This window comes from Chanos chanos, chromosome 4, assembly GCF_902362185.1.
Source record: "Chanos chanos chromosome 4, fChaCha1.1, whole genome shotgun sequence".
NCBI classification, from domain to species: domain Eukaryota; kingdom Metazoa; phylum Chordata; class Actinopteri; order Gonorynchiformes; family Chanidae; genus Chanos; species Chanos chanos.
The window spans coordinates 36,913,536-36,931,035 of NC_044498.1; the positions used below are offsets into that span (position 1 = coordinate 36,913,536).

General features: G+C 39.8%; 1 protein-coding gene across 1 annotated transcript in view; it reads right to left on the reverse strand.

The window, feature by feature from the left end:
* cdh23 (cadherin-related 23) overlaps nt 1-17,500 on the reverse strand; it is a 172,409-nt gene that overhangs the window by 72,966 nt on the left and 81,943 nt on the right. The window contains exons 9-12 of the mRNA XM_030770929.1: nt 15,695-15,807; nt 11,313-11,501; nt 4,255-4,404; nt 2,201-2,359 (exon numbers count right to left, since the gene is read on the reverse strand). Of these exons, the coding sequence (XP_030626789.1) occupies nt 2,201-2,359; nt 4,255-4,404; nt 11,313-11,501; nt 15,695-15,807 (611 nt within the window). The remainder of the gene's footprint in view (nt 1-2,200; nt 2,360-4,254; nt 4,405-11,312; nt 11,502-15,694; nt 15,808-17,500) is intronic.

Sequence of the window (17,500 nt, forward strand, 5' to 3'; positions counted from 1 at the left end):
AAGAACACACAGAGGACAACAGCAGCTGTTTACCACACTGGCCAGAATGAAAAGGGTGTGTGTGTGTGTGTGTGTGACTGAATGCATGTGTGCGATAGTGTGGAGTATGGCATCCCTGTTTGTATTTATGCAGCCAATATGAAAACACATAATTCATAAATGTAATGTAACGGTTAATAGATCATGCTGTTAAATCAGGATAGTGTAATATATGGCAATAACACCATCGTTACACAGTTATTACCGGTGTAATTTTAAAACACAGTGAGTTATACAAGTTATTCTGCTCCTCTGAAGACACATTTTTCTTGTCTTTCTTCAACATTTTTTATTTACTCCATCCTGTCTCCATCACTCACTCTTTCTTTTTCTTTTACTGTGGGTATGTAATTATAAACTAACTCATTATTTCAATCATGTAGAGGTTAAGTGTACAGTTTGTAGTTACTTTTTGTACAGCCCTTTATACAAAGCAGGTCATTTTTATTTATTAAGGAAATACATTAAAAAGTCTTTTTCTCCTTCACTCTCTCTTTATTCTCTCCCAACCCTCCAACCTCTAACAATGCTCCTGTCAAGGAGAGCAATCGAGGGGAGAGAAAAAAGAACAACAAAAGACTAAAATAGAAAAAAGGAGTATATCAGTATGTTGGTTCCATTCATATTCCCTCTCTCTCTCCCTCTCTCTCCTCTCTCTGAGTGTTGTAATTTTTATTTAAAAAAAAGAAGAAAGGGAGAAAGAGAGAAATAACACAAGTGGAGGATAAACCAATAAAAGCAATATTCTATGCATCATAAAAGAATTCACAACCATTTAAATACTGTGCACTCCAGTGTACAGACTTACAGGTAAGCCCATGAGATTAAGAGGAAATGCGCACCATGTTTTAATACAAAGCTTAACAGTAAATAAGTAAATAAAGATAGAGGTATAATAGAAAAACAAACCAGTGCTACTAGTTCTGTTTGGGTAATGCTCATATTCTGAATACATTAAATGCGCAAAGAATATGAAATATGACACGATATGAATAGAACAATTCTCAAGTGGTGTTGGAGGGTTACAATAAAGTGCCTGTCTGTGATTATTAACGGGTATTTTTGCAGGTACTGGGAGTGTCATTTATTGATTCTGAACAGTTTGTGTGAAATAAAAAATGTTACAAACATCAAAACAACCAAAATAAGAAGACCAGCATGGTGTAAGATGGAAAGTACCTCAGCTGTACCTGTCCTGGGTCAGATTAGCTGCTTATTCAGAAGATTGTTCTAGAGTGTCCAGGTGAATTTTTGAACTGTCAGTTAACATTAAATTCAAATAAATGCATTAAAACAACTGGTGTTGTTTTACCAATTGGTGTTTTTTTATATATATATATACATTCAGAAAGGGCAATACGGATTGCTGACATTCTGAGTAAAAGATATCAACAATGAGGATTAATATTTTCATAAAAATATTCTGTATTAGTTAAAACACTGACTGACAGTGGGGATTTTGCTAAACATTTGACAAATATAATTGATAGGGGTTAGTGACATGTTAACGGCTAGTTCCATGATATGGTTTCGTAGAGTTTGTGGCTCTTGTAATATGTTTTCAGACACTGACCTAAACATCCAAACAGGGATAAATACAATTATCTAGCTATCGGGATCTGTCGAAATCCCAAAATAGACAGGGGAACATTTGTGCATAACTCCTATTTAGCAGAATCAATGAGTCATCTGTGTGACTGAGTTTGAGTGGAATGCATCATTATGCTCTGATCCATAACGGTCTTTGTGCTTGTCACCACACACCTTGAACAATCCTTTCTCTGTCATCCACTTATTAGTCAAGCAAGGAAAATCAGACTTGCGTTCATCCTCACACACACACACACACACACACACACACACAAACACACAGCTACATGCCCACATGGCCACCCAAACACATAGACCTCATCCCAACTGAAGTGCTGGCAAGCTGCTATTGTATAGGCGTGGTGTGTCAGTACTTGTTTGTACTAACCTTACCTGAAAGTGCACAAGTGAAGTGTATGTGTATGCGTGTGTGTGTGTGTGTGTGAGTGTGCGTGCGTGTTTGCATGTGTGTGTGTGTGTGTGTGTGTGTGTGTGTGTGTGTGAGTGTGCGTGCGTGTTTGCATGTGTGTGTGTGTGTGTGTTTGTGTGTGTGTACACATGTTAATCTTACCTGTATGCGCACCAGTGAGGTCCCAGGAGTGGTGCTCTCAGGCAGGCTGATGTTGTAGAGTGTTTGGCTGAAGACAGGTCTGTTATCATTCTCATTAATGAGCTCGATGAAGACTCTGGCAAAGCCCACGTGTTCAGACAAGGACTCGTTGGCATACAGCTGTAACCCGGACACAGGGAGGAGTTAGGAACCAGCTCATCTCTACAGTACCAAGGGTCCAAGCAATGCTCTTCCATCAATTATTCATTCAGTAGAGAACTAAATTTCATTTAGTCAGTGTTTTCACCACGGCGAGCTGTCACTTTTATCGATGACTCCATTTCTCGATATGATTATGGAGCCAAGAAAGACCCTGAGTGCACTTTCAAGGAAAGAAAATGTTTTTTTTTTTTTCCTCAAGCTGCAAGTGATAAAACTCGTAATGTACACTGGTGTAATTCTTTATAGCCGTATAATATATTAGTACTATAAAGAAGTGATTTTATTGTCAAATGATCTGGATTTTTTATTTCAAATTGTGTATCTCATCAGAAAAGAAAACTAACAATTGAAATCAATGGTGGATAAGTCCTAGTTAAGCATATTTACTGATGGGGAATGAGGGTATTGAATTGTCCATAGAAGTTTTACTCATGGAGTTTTACTCAGTTTCATTGGCATGACAGTAGAATTGAAATATTTCTAAATGAAAAGATAAGGAGACAAAAAGGCCGGGAAAGATGTGTTAGTGTGAAGTTAAGAAAAGAAGAAATTAATAAAACTGAAAATGAGGAAAAACATTATTTCAGTTATTCAAATTACTCTGCGTGTCAATTTATTCTGCTCAACTTCTTACTAGTTACACAGTTGGTAACTCTGAATGAGCAAAATTAACACAAAAATAGAAAAGAGGAAAAAACAGATACAAAAAAAATTCAAGTCAACAGAAAATTATAACCACATAACCCCTGTACATAAAACTCAGTTGCTCAGTATGCATGGCCCTCTACTGACTTATACCACAGTGGCTGTAAACTAATTTATTTTATTAATAAAATTTCTCTTTTCATAATGCATGTGGAAGAGCAAAGAGTCTTTGAATTTGTAAGTGTATTAAACATTCACACTATGCATTTTTAACACAGGCAACAGCGTGATAATGATCAATATCATAAAAAAACTGCTGTTGACACTGAAAAATTGTGTGTCTTAGTGAATCAGTATCTTAATGAGAGTCAGTGTGTGTATGTGCCACTCAGAGAGAGAAATAGTGTATCTCAGCAAGTCAGTGTGTGTAAGTTACACTCACGGAGAGTGAGACAATGTATCTCAGTGAGAGTTAGCATATGTAAGTTACACTCACAGAGAGAGAGACAGTGCATCTCAGCGAGAGTCAGCATTTGTAAGTTACACTCACAGAGAGAGAGAGACAGTGTATCTCAGTGAGAGTCAGCATTTGTAAGTTACACTCACAGAGAGAGAGACAGTGTATCTCAATGAGAGTCAGCATATGTAAGTTAGACTCACAGAGAGAGAGACAGTGTATGTCAGTGAGAGTTAGCATATGTAAGTTACACTCACAGAGAGAGAAACAGTGTATCTCAGTGAGAGTCAGTGTGTGTAAGTTACACTCACAGAGAGAGAGAGACAGTGTATCTCAGTGAGAGTCAGCATATGTAAGTTACACTCACAGAGAGAGAGACAGTGTATCTCAGTGAGAGTTAGCATATGTAAGTTACACTCACAGAGAGAGAGACAGTGTATCTCAGTGAGAGTTAGCATATGTAAGTTACACTCACAGAGAGAGAGACAGTGTATCTCAGTGAGAGTCAGTGTGTGTAAGTTACACTCACAGAGAGAGAGAGAGACAGTGTATCTCAGTGAGAGTCAGCATTTGTAAGTTACACTCACAGAGAGAGAGACAGTGTATCTCAGTGAGAGTCAGCATATGTAAGTTACACTCACAGAGAGAGAGAGACAGTGTATCTCAGTGAGAGTCAGCATATGTAAGTTACACTCACAGAGAGAGAGACAGTGCATCTCAGTGAAAGTCAGTGTGTGTAAGTTACACTCACAGAGAAGCTGTAACTCCTGATGTTCTCATAGTCCAGAGGAACAGCCACGCGCATCCTGATATCAGCTCTACCCTGCACTGATGTTGGGGAGATGGTGAAATGCTCCGAATTATTCCCTGTCAGAACCACCTGGAAAATACTGTTTACTCCCTGAGAGAGAGAGAGAGAGAGAGAGAGAGAGGGAGAGAGAGAGTCTCTTGAGTTTTTTCCTTCTGAACAAAAAATAGTACATTTTCACACTTCAAATGAGTGACAATATTAAAAATATTCAAACTATAGCTTTCAAAATATTCAAACTATAGTTTTTGTCTGAATACCATACATATGGACACACACACACACACACACACACACACACACACACACACACACACACACACACACACAGACAAGACATGAGTAAAGCCACAGCCACATGCAGAGAGGAAACTAACACCAAATGGAAAGCTGACAGAAAATCCCTCATTAGTGTCATCTCTTCATCTTTTTCTCTTTTCACTTTGTCGCACCATCTCTCAGTGCCGCAGAATAACATCAGTGCATGAATAAGGTGGAAAAGGCAGAAGAGTAGATGAACAGAAAAACATATGGTGTTGCAGGAAAAGAGAGAGAGTGAGAGTGTGTGTGAGAGAGAGAGAGAGAGAGAGAGAATGAAAGAGTGAAAGAAAGTGCAGAGGAAGAATGGAGAGAGTTGCTTTTTTCCACATTTAGGAGAGAGAATCTTTTTGACCAGAGTGTATAAAAGGCAAACAGACACACGTGGAGACACACTAAGTTTTGAATGAATTCTGTAGGCGGGCACGCTGGTCAGCAGGCTTGGACAGGCTTGTGAAGACGGATGCTGTGATTGATCAGTACGTCGAGTGCTTATTCTTTATCTGTACAAAAACGTCACTTATCTTTCCCCTGCATCTCTCCATCACCACTCAGTCCTTCCCTCCCTCTCCTCCATCTCTTTTTCTTTAGAGACTGTAATCTCTCTCTTTCTCACTGTGTTTGAGAAGCCGAATGAGAGGTTTGGCTTTATCAGAGCTCCCCAGCCACAGACCTGACCACACACACATGCTCCTGCACACACACACACACACACACACACACACACACACACACACATACATACACACACACACATACACAGAGTTATAGAGACAGACAGACAGGCACACACACACACACACACACACACACAGACACACATACGCACACACACACACACACACACACACGCACACATACATACACACACTGAGTGTAATGAACTGCGGCGTCACCCACAGAAAATTATAAACCTCTCTCCTCTTTCAGCGGGAATCCATTTGCCTGCGAAGCTGCTCGTAACAACACGCGAACAATTGATCCAAGGAGAGAAAATTGTTTTGAAGTTCAATAAACATTTAACCTGAGGTGTTCCGATTCAGGGGGAAAATATAGAGAAAAAAGAAAAAAGAGCAGAAGATTAAATGAATGAAAAAACATAAAGAATGAGTGGCCCTCACTAAAGAGGGAACACGGTCAAATGCAGAGGGGAAACAGCTGCCCCTGGGACATTCTAGAATATTCCTACACACTGTCTTTATCTCTGCAAATATGAAAATCAGCTCAGCATAAAACACAACGTGATGCTGATGGTTATTGGGTTTGTGAATGAGAAATCAGAGAAACCCCTGATGTGGCACTGAGAGACTGAACAGCTCTTAAAAGTATGATTATAGAGCCAGCTGACAGGGATAAAAGAGCTATGTTTAAAATGTGATTGTTTTAGGCTTTTGTAGAGTAAAACAAAAGGGGCCTTGAGAAGATGAGGATGAATCCTAGCTGACACACAAAACCCCCTACCCGCCCCCCCCCCCCCCCCCCCCCCCCCAGGATGTGTTCTTTTTCTTTTTTTCTCAAAGCAAGCTTGAAGAATTTTGAATTAAGAAAAAAATATGTTCTGTGTTGGACATAAAGTAATCTGGGATTATTTTTGTGTTGTAACATAACTTAAACTTAACTTGCTTAACTTAATAGAAAGTCATTCAAATGTGTTATGTTTCATAAACCAAGTTACATACTCAAATAATCTACTACAAACACTAGCAACTAGGCCAGTAACACGTGTGTTGCGTGTATCTGGTTAATAATGTAAACATTATGTTATTTACAGCATAAGTGTTATAAGTTGGTTATAATTGGTAATAACAATGTTAGGAACAAGCACAATGTCTCAAACACTAATGATAGACATTACTTACATAGTATTAGGGTAGTAACCAGCATTTGATTACTATTGGGAGTTAGTAGGGTATTAATAGCAGTAAGGAAAGCACCAACTGTCAAATTGTCCCTTATATAGAATATATAAGGAAAACTCAGTGTGTCAAATCCACCCAAAAAACGTCTGGGTATGATTTCCCTATGGCTACATTTATGCATAACCGTTGTCTTTCTGTTCCTCTCTCTTTCTCTTTTCTCTCTCCTCAGTGCGATGGGTCAGGCTGCCATCAGTTTGGATGACGTTGGAGATCGATGTGGGTGTTATGGCTGGCGGTTAAAATAGCCCATTGTTTTTGTTTTGGGCTCTTAGTGAACGTTTGTGGCTGATGGGAGCCTATTTAAAAAGCCATCCAATATGCAGCGATGTCACCACAAACTGCCCATAAATGTAATTGCACGTCCATTTGCCTCCCTCCTCCCCCTCTCCTCTCCTCTTCAGAGAAGGATAAAACCCTCCTGTCACACACATGGATGACACAAAAAGTTTTGGAGCCGTGAATGAAAGTTAAACTCCAAGAAAGTGTTTCACTGCGGTGAAAAAGAGAATTGTTCAGCTACAATATCTGTGCCTGTTAAGTCAGGCTCATCAAAATGATAATAGATCCCGGGGTTTCCTCTGATCCATTGTAACGCAAAAATGGCACAGGAGAATCAATGTCTTAACACAGAAATCCTCTCCTTGCAATGTTCAAAACAGGTGCAAAATTGTGTGTGTGTGTGTGTGTGTGTGTTTGTGTGGATGGATGTGTGTGTGTGTGTGTGCTGATGCCTTACTTCTCATCATCATCATCACGTTCTCTAACTTATACCATCCCCTAAAGAGTGTGTGTAGCTGAGTGAATGTGTTTTCATCCAAATTAATACTGTTTAGTTGTTTCAGTGTGAGACTCACCGAGTGTGTGTGAACCTTGATCATGAGTCTTTGTTGACTATGCGTGTGTGTGTGTGTGTGTGTGTGTGTGTGTATGTGTGTATGCGCACATATGTCCATGATTGTGTGAACTTGTGTGCAAAAGTGAGTGCATGTGTATTAGTGATGGGAAGTTCGGATCTTTTTACGGACTCGGATCTCTGAATCTTGTTCAGTGAAATGAGCGAATCTTTTTTTCAAGCTCGTTCACTTTGTTCAGGGGTGTAGTGTGGCGATGTAGCTGTCATCTGAGTGATGACAGAGAGAGCAAGAGCACGGTTCTCAAACACTAAGAGCAACATGGTTTGCTTCACTTGGTAAAGTATAATACACAAGTTCACTTTTGTTAAGCTCTTAAGCAACCTTTTGGACCATAGCCTATTGAGTTATTCAGTTGAAATGACTGAATTCCTCAATGCAAAAGTCAAAGGCAAAGCATTTATTGTCATATGCACAGTTAAAACAACTTTCCCCGTACAATAAAATTCTTACTTTGCCTTCCACTCTGAATGCTGTTTATCAAATGAACACGAGGTATAAGAAAATAGAGATAAAGGAAAACAATAAAATATGCACAAAAATATACAAAGAACACTATGTACAATATGTTCAATTGCCTGTACGAGAGCTTGTCAATAAAAAATATAATTCTATTCACGCTATTCTAGCTATTCACTTTTGCCTACCTGGTCATTGAGGACCCGTAGTGTATAAACTCGTGCCAACGGAAAGGCAAATTAAACATCCATTCAGCATCTATGTTACACAGAGCTAGCCGGGTACAGAAATGTTTTGGTTGACCAGCTAACGTTAGCAAGCCGTCCCCACTAGTAATAATAGCATTGGTCACGTTACTGCTGTAACCATGTGAATAACGAGCGAAAGACTCAGGCCCGAAGCCCCATAGTCACGAGTCGTGAACGAATCAGTCGTTCCTACACTGAGCCTGCACAGCGGTTATGTGACAAGTGAACCGAACAGACAGACCCAAAAGACGCGTTTGTGAACAAAGCTGAGCCTGAGTGGCACGCATGCGCAGCCCAGGGAGAAAATTAATGAATCACTCACTTAGACGACTTGTTACTCCCAAGTCATATAAAAGATTAGTCCGAAATGAACAAATCGTTCGCGAACGACACGTCACTAATGTGTTTGTGTGTGTGCGCGCGCGTGCACGCAAGCATGTTTGTTCATGAATGTGATTGTGTTGTCCTCTGTCATAATCCAAACAAAATCCCACTTTAACACACAAAGCTGGGAACAGAGCAGCGGACCACAGATAGACTGACCTGAGCTGACCTCTTTCCCTATAGCACCAAATCATCAAAAAACCCTCTCACTCACACCCACCAAAACCAGCCAAAGCCTCACCCTAATCCTGCCAGAGACCCAGCACACAATCACTCAGTCTACCCCCATAAAGCCTTCCCCAGTGTACTCCCACAGAGTTTATTCCATAATGAGCTATAGTTGTGACGGCGTAGTCATCATGCAGGTCGATCGAAAACAAAATCAGTCTAAAAATCTGTCCAAATTTGGCATATAACCTATGTAAACTCTTTAGGAAGTAAGTACATAGAATTAGCTATTTGCCTTTTTTTTTTGTGGCGGAAGTGTTTTGTGGTATCCCTGCAGGCCCCTGTCTCTGGCGTTAAAGGCTATTTATTATTACTAATGAGCAGAGATCCGGTGGAGGCATGTCTGTTAAACACTTTAGATCAGGTCTTGAGAAGCCTCACTGTGGAACATCAGACAAAACACCAGAAAACAAAATATGTGTCTCTGTGTGTCTGTGGGACACATTGGTCAAGCATTACGGTGGTGGCCAGGTTTCGGTGATAAGGCATTCAGAGAGATGTCTGGGTTGTAGTTGGGGTGGAGTGAGGCACCATTCCCCCCACCGTGTATGCTTGTAGGAGCTAACACTTTCACATCAGTGAATAATTCACAACCACACACAGAACTCTGTCTCCGTCTTTGTTGCACTCTGCCTCTCTCTCTCTCACTCCCTCTCTCTCTCTCTCTCTCTCGCTCTCTCTATCCCAATTTCTCCTCCCTCTCTCCTCCATTAGTTATGCTTCTTTTGCCCCTTTTCAATGCTCCCTCTCTCACTAGTAAGCCTTCCCCCCTTCTCTCTCTCTCTCTCTCTCTCTCTCTCCCTCTCCGTGGTTATCTGTCAGATTCCATCCCAGCTATGTGGAGCAGGAATCAATCAGAGTTGACTAGCTCTGTCCTTATCTCTGTCTGAGTTGATTGATTTTCCTCGTTAGGTATAATTTGATGCTCTAGCCCATCTCTTCCAAGGCAAATTAAATTGTAGTTCATTTCAATGTGCACCTAGTCCCGGTCTGCATGAGAGAGTGAGTGAGTATGTGTGTCCAAGCCTGAGTCCCTCTCACTCTCTCTGTTTATGTGTGTGCATATACGTATGTGTGTGTGTGGGCACATGTGTGTGTGTGTGTGTGTGTGTGCACAGGGTGGTTAGATATATATAATAGGAAGTGACGGACAAATGATGTAAGACTGAAGAATATGTTGTTGAACGGAGCTTGTGGTGCATCTCTGACAGATAACTCACACTGAGAAAGCACAGAGAACAGATCTGTTACACCAACACAATACAGAAGACCTGCACCAATGTCAAACTACACACCCACAGGAGAAGTAATGAGCTATTAAAGCTTAAAAGGATATTTACATCATCTATACTATTCAACCAACCAACCCATCAATCAATTCAACAGTACTGATCATTTGTGAAAAAGTTTGTGACACAATTCTATTGAGTAAGGGCTCTTCAAATTAAATTAAATTAAACCAGTTTCCCCACAGGGACAAATAAAGTATCTATCTATCTATCTATCTATCTATCTATCTATCTATCTATCTATCTATCTGTCTGTCTGTCTGTCTGTCTGTCTGTCTGTCTATCTATCTATCTATCTATCTATCTATCTATCTATCTATCTATCTATCTATCTATCTATCAAACTGCTGTTATCTGTTTCAATAACAGAAATTTCACTTGCTGTCTATAACTGGATTGATAAGCACTTGGGGATGAGTGCTCATTACAACCTTTTCATAGACAAGAGTGCAAGGCTGTGCCAGGAATTCAGATTACAATCGGGGGGTAGTGGGTCAAAAAAAAATAAAAAGCTTCAGCTCATTGGGTAACACGACTGTGGCACAATCAATAGATGTGAGGGCACTGCCTTTGCAAACAGTCCTTAAAAGAGAGTTGAAAACCAAAAAATTCAATCAGCTTGTAAAAAGGGATTAAAATGATCTAGCCCCATACAGAGTAAAAAAAAACATATCACTGTTGGGGATCAACAGCCTGCTCTATATGCTATAGTCCAGCACTCCCTCATGTGGCTTAGTAAATACAGGCTTTACATTTGGTGAGTGAATTAAATCAGAATAGAACTTAGAACGGAACCCTGCGTTTGAGCGTGGGAGTGTGTACAAGTGGTTGTGAAAGCGATGATGTAAGTTTGTTTAAGGTGCCATAAGGATGTGTGAGGTGACATAAGGGTATGTAACACAATCAAAGCATGCGGCATTGTAAAAATTTGCAATATATTGTCAGAGAATGTAACAAGACGTGACTGCGTAATTTGTTCCAAGTGTGTAAACATTGTGTGGTAGTGTAATGTGGTGCAGCAACATATATGTACATAGTATGAGTTCTCGAGAAATGATTTGAGAGTAATGAGCTGTAATGGTGTATGGTGCTATCGTGTTATTTGTGTAAGTGTGTATTATGTGGTCTTGTACACCTGTGTAACGCAGTGTAAGACTCCGTATCACGGTATTGACTGAAAGTGTGAAATCATTTTAAGAATGCGTAACACAGTGTTACACAGATGTTTAAGGTGTTGACTCTTACCTCGTCCTTGTCCTCCACCTGGATGAAGAGCGGCAAGGCGAAGCCGACCTGGGCCAGCTCAGTGATGCGTACACGGTACTCTGTTGCGTTGAATTTGGGAGCGTTGTCATTCTTGTCGATGATGAGAATGGTGAAAGTGGTCATTACTGTAGCAGAGGATGGAGTACGGTCATCGTTCAGCTCCGTACCCTGATCAGCAGAAACATTGGATACTATCAGTTCAGTTTAGTTTAGGTTCAACTCAAATCAGTTTAGATATAGATCAATTTAGGATCAAAATCTAGACCCAGTTTGAGTTTAGACTCAGATAATGTCAGCTTAGTTCAGCTCATTACAGCTGAGTTCAGTCCTGCCTGTTGTAGCTTGATTCAATTCAATTCAATTCAGTTAAATTCAGTTCAATTCAGTTCAATTCCATTCCATTCCATTCAATTCAGCTAGTGTGTTCAAGTTGCATGGTTATTTAAACAAATATGCTAGGCTTAAAAGCACACCCAACTGACATTTTTGTCAGGTTTGGACCCCAGCAGTCATGATGAAGAGGCTAGCAACTTTCAAAAGTTTTTATTTCTTTTCTTGTCTTTTTTTGTTTACAGACACCAAGGATGCAGAGGAGTACAAATTTGGATTACATCTTGGAAATAAAGCTCAGCCTGCACAGGCATCCTGCATCTCCCCATGTTCGTTCATTTAAAAATAAAACAACAACTGCAAGACTAATAAAAACAGCTAAAGTAAAAACAGCAATATAATATCTTATTTCAAAAATCTTATTTTTGCAGTTATCACTGCTTGTGTTATTTCTATTATTTTGTGATTTTGATTTTTAGCTCACTATTACTCCCAGCTTTTAAGAGTCTGTTCACAGTTCAATCATTTGTGTTTGATCAACAATCATTACTTTGTCAATCACTAACCACAAATCAAACGCTTGCCAACTGCAGCAAGCCAATTAGCAAAGTTATTCAACTAAGGTCGCAAACAGGTGAACAGAAACAGCCACCCAATCTAAACCTCAGAGAGAGGGGAAATAAATATGTGAAAAACAGCTCAGAGATCAGTGATAAAAAATTGCATGTGCTGAAAGCTTTTAACACATTTAAGTTTAATTTTTCCCCATCGATCTACTGAGGGAGAGAAGGAATGAAAGGGTTTTTTGCTGAGTTTGAGCAGTTTAAAAAGTTCAACAATAGAGAAAGATGGCTGAATTTCATTCCGAAGACTCAAGGGGGAATTTAAGGACATCAGAGTGTCTGTGGTTTCAGATAATAGAGTCAGATATCCTTGAGTTTTTTAGGATCAAAGAAAGAAAATCACATCTAATACATTGAAGCGACTGCCATTGCCTGTCTGTTTGTGTCTGAGACTCTCGTATGAAAACTTGTGAGCATTTCCCAGACTAATGGTAATAGTCACATCAAAACTCATCAATCTTTCAAATGAGATGCTAATTAAAGGGGAGAGAAAGAGAAAAATAGAAGGAGAGAGGTCAAAAATGACAAAAAAAGACAGATATGGTAAAGGAGGTAAATCGTCAGGTTGAGCATACATGGGAGCATATTCAATCTTTTCCTCAATTTTACAGCTGTTGCTTTATTGGATGTGAAGAAAACAGGAGGAGATCCACAGCAATCAAAGACATTTGCTATAAACAGGGGCAAGAGAGGGCCAACACAGAGGAATAGACGTACGTAATGAGATTTAATAGGAACGACTTCTATTGAAGGGACCACAATCTCTCTTTCACACTCGCTGATGGATTTTGAGAAGCTAGATGGAGAGAAAGGGAGGGAAAAGTCGTGTCTTTATTGAAGGAGAGCTGATGGGCAGAATTGGAGGAGAGGTTAGGGCGATGTAGCAAAGAAAGGTAATCACTGGATTATGTCGTTTTTTTTTTTTTTTTCTTTTTTGCCCTCTTCTCCTTCTTCCTCGTTTTTCTTTCCCAAGTCCCCCTATTCTGTGACCTCTGCCCTCACAGACTGCTCACACTATCCAAGCTTTGTGAAGTTGAGAAATTAGTTTTATTACTGGAGCACTCAAAATCAATAAAGCTACTAAGGGTAGTGGAGAGAGAAAGAGAAAGAGGGAAAGGGAGAGAGAAAGACAGGGATAATAAGGAAAATATATGTGTACAAATTTGTTTGGATTTTTTTTCGTATGGATTTGTTGTGTATGGAACTCCTCAGTGGTGTGGCGATCATTGATTTTAAAAAGGAAGTTGATTAAAGAGGATGTCAACACTGAAATCTGAAAAAAAAAACTCCCAAAAAACAGCCAGTTTGTTTATCTACGTTTGTGGGACTAAAAAAAGAACAGTGAAGTGCAATACACATTACACACACACACACACACACCGCAGTATAAATATGAGGTGCGAACAACTGCAATTACTGTTACTATTGTTGTACCTTGTGCATCAGATCAGTTAAGAATGAGTCTACTGGAACAATATACTACAGTCCAATCAACCATGAGAGATTTCTCATTCTCTGTAATTTTCCATAGACCTTGCATTGCACCATGTGCAGGTATCCATTATAATTTCCTTACTGTGTTACCATTCTCATTTACCATATATGTATAATTACATTCACATTCTAACATAAAAACATACACATACAAACAACGAAAGACTGAGCCAGACAGACAGACACACAGACACACATACACACGCATGCGTGCGTACACACACACACACACACACACACACACACACACACACACACACACACACACAGACATTAACCCTCTTCCCACAGTTCATCACATTTTTTCTTCAGTTATACACATTAGTTCTGATATTGAAAAACAGCTCATACATTTGGGAGAGGGACAAACAATAGTCCCATACAATATGTCACAACTGTGGGTCACACCAAAGAGTTTTTAGCATTTTCTACCATCATCAACAGCACACCAAATGATGAATGGTGTTGCATTCTTTCAGACTCTCAGTAAGATCTATAACAAGGACACTAAAGCTGTTCTTGTTACATGCTGTTGCCCACTGTCCCACTATGCCAGTACAAACATTACCACAACTTTTACTCAGAGAAGAATGGAGCGAGGTGTCTACTTTAGAAGAGACCAACAAAGAGGAAGAAAACAACATAGACAGACAGTCAAACAGATAGAAGGGTAGATAAAAGTATAAAGATTCTTTGTTTATCTGATTCTTTTGTTATGTTTTCTTTTGACAGCATGAAGAGGTGTGTCTTAAGAGCCATGTTGTCCTCATCGTGATGTACATTACTGTCTAAGTCTAACTTTCACCTCTCTCTGCACTTAAAGAAAATCAATCACATGTCTATTTCACTGCCATCTTACCACCCATTCTCTTCAGTTAATCATTCATTCAGAATAATATATCCTTCAAATGATGATAGGTCCTTCTACGCAAATCACAAAAATGAACCAATGTGAAGCAGGCTGACTGCCCTTAGGGAAAATATACAGTCTAAATGAAACCCATAATTGTTGCTGCTCAATTTGGCTTTAAAAGAATATTGAAATGTAGGATGTTCACAGAGTTCATCAGTGTTGACTGGACAAGGATTTTTTTCTTTCTCTTGTTACAAGGTGAGAGTCATTTACATTCAACGAGCGGTCACACAATTGCATTTCCCTGGTGACTGAAATGTAATTTTCTTTGTTTTAAAAGCTTGTGTGTGTGTGTGTGTGTGTGTGTGCATGTGTGAGTGCATGTGCGTGTGTGTGTGTGTGTGTGTGTACACTCGCATATGCGTCAACCGTTCTTTAGAAGCCGGTCTCTCTGATGCATTACGCTCAGTCACTGATGGTAGAAGTTGGGTCAAGCGTGAAAAAGTTGCTCGTTACTGTTCAATCAGGGAACACAGGAGAGATTTCACAGTCAAATCAATAACAAACTCCGCTCTCTCTTACAGATTCTCACAGCACGGAGAGAAATCTGAAACATGAGCAGTTATTTTAAATGTGCTTTGGTTGACATGCTCTCATGGCAGTCCACCTGCGCTTTGTGATAAGCACATATTTCCTCAGTTTAATTTTTATGTTTAAGTTTTTTATGTTCAGCATCCTTGGTGGAAAAAAGTTTTCAGAGGCATACACATTTATTGCATGAAATTTTAACTTCAATACTTTTATAGCTAAAGCAAGCTTGTGTCATGCCATTTTTCTGACAGTTTGTTTTTTGATGAATACACCCTATAAAGATAATGAATTACACTGAGCTGAAACTGCGCTGAATTAATATTTGCTGTAAATCTGTACTCAGTCAATACTGCTCTCTGATTTAAGTCTCAAAACTGACTTCAGCTGGTCGAGCTGGTAATTCTCTCAGTAACTCCAGTCTCAATGTTTCCATCTTCAGTTAGCCCACCACCCTGTCCCAGTGGCCTTACCTTCACAGTAAGAGTGAACCCAGCCGAGTACAGGGGGTTTTCACGGTCCAGCTGTCCGTTCACTGTCAGTGAACCACTGATGTAGTCCAACGCAAACATGCTGTTAGTGTTACCTGATAGACAGATGAAGAGAAAAAAAGAGGAGAATGAAAGGATGAAGTGCTTCATTCATCAGGACAACTTTGCCAAGTGTCAAAACACAGTCTAGTGGTTGACACAAAAAGATACACCGACAAGTTTGAGTGAGAGTAGATTTTGAAGACTTTTTTTTCCACAACACTCACATATGATTTTTTTTTTCTTTCTTTTTCTTTTTTGGATGCATTGGCTGGTTTCAGTCTAACTGAATCAAGTCTGAGATATTCAAAAACATTTCATTTTTGCCTGATGTTGACAGTTTTAAGGCTCAAAAAACCCCAATGACTTAATGGGGAAAGGTCAATGTTAACAGCAGTACTGAAGTACATTATCGTTCATATTGTGCATTAATATATATTTAGAATGTGATTGGTGGCCTGTCAGATCCACCAAAAACATTCTGGAAATGTAATCCTTCGCTATATATCACTTTCAAACCCTATTTGTCCTTTTTACCCTCAACCCATCCACTGTTCTCCTCTTTCCTCTTCATTCTCTTAGCTCTCTTTATTTCTAAGGCTTTTACCTCCCTAAACGGTCAGGCTCTTTACATATTCATAGCTCATTTTCTCATCCCCCATTTCTCTCTCTCTCTCTCTCTCTCTCTTTCTCTCTCTCTCTCTCTCTCAGACAGCTGGTGTCTCTGTTCAGTGCACACTAATTATCCACGGCAGATGGAAAGAGGGCAGAACCAGAATGATAAGATGCTCTCTGTTCTTCAACCTCTCCACCTTCCCCTCATGCCCTCTTCCCCTCATCTCACCCAATCACTTACCTCCTCACCCAACCACCCTCAAAATCCCTTCATACCTTCACCATACCCCTCCCTGCGCTCTCCCCCTGCCCCCATCCAACCCCAACTGCACTTCATCTCCTCATCACAGTAATCTCATTGTAGCTGTTAGCTATTGTTATGCTAAACTGAACATGACAAAATCATTTTGGTGCAGTGCTCTACGACTCGAAGATTCAATTGAGATTTGGTGTATCAGGGCAGGTGTAGCATTATACCGAGAAACTCCTCCTGCTCCGCAGAGACTACAGCCAGTTCACACATTACAATAAAATCTGAGCAATCTGAAAACCAAACAAAAGACTCAACCAATTACAGCTCAACAGTCTGCACTTGCAAATCCACAACATCATTGAGTCGCAGGACAATTTACACAGGTCAATTGCCATAATATGATTGTATGAAAGCATAACTTAAACATGCATTCACAGATTTTGTTTAACCTCGCCATGCGTTTAAAAATTAGCATGTTTTTGATGAAATAAGACCACAGCAGTAATGGCTTGGTTTGAGGGACAAGAACAGACTGATTTGAAAATGATTATAATCTCAGGGAAGGGAATGGAAACAAATTCCTGAGAGATCAGAGGCATTATTGGATTGCTGCCACAGGGGCTTTTGGGGGGTGAGAGAGTGCAGAAGATAGCATTAGCGTTAACAATGAGTTGGTCAAAGCTTTGTATGGTTCTTTTGACACCCTTAGTGCACCGACAGCGTAATGTTAACATAGAATGCACGTTAAGTGTTAAATTCATGTAAAAATAGTGATGACACAGTACTGTCCTGTTTTGTTAAATTATTCATCACTTAAATTACAAGCTAATTTCTCAAGAGGAATCCCAAGTTGTGGGTAAATTGATCTGGGAGTGTACTGG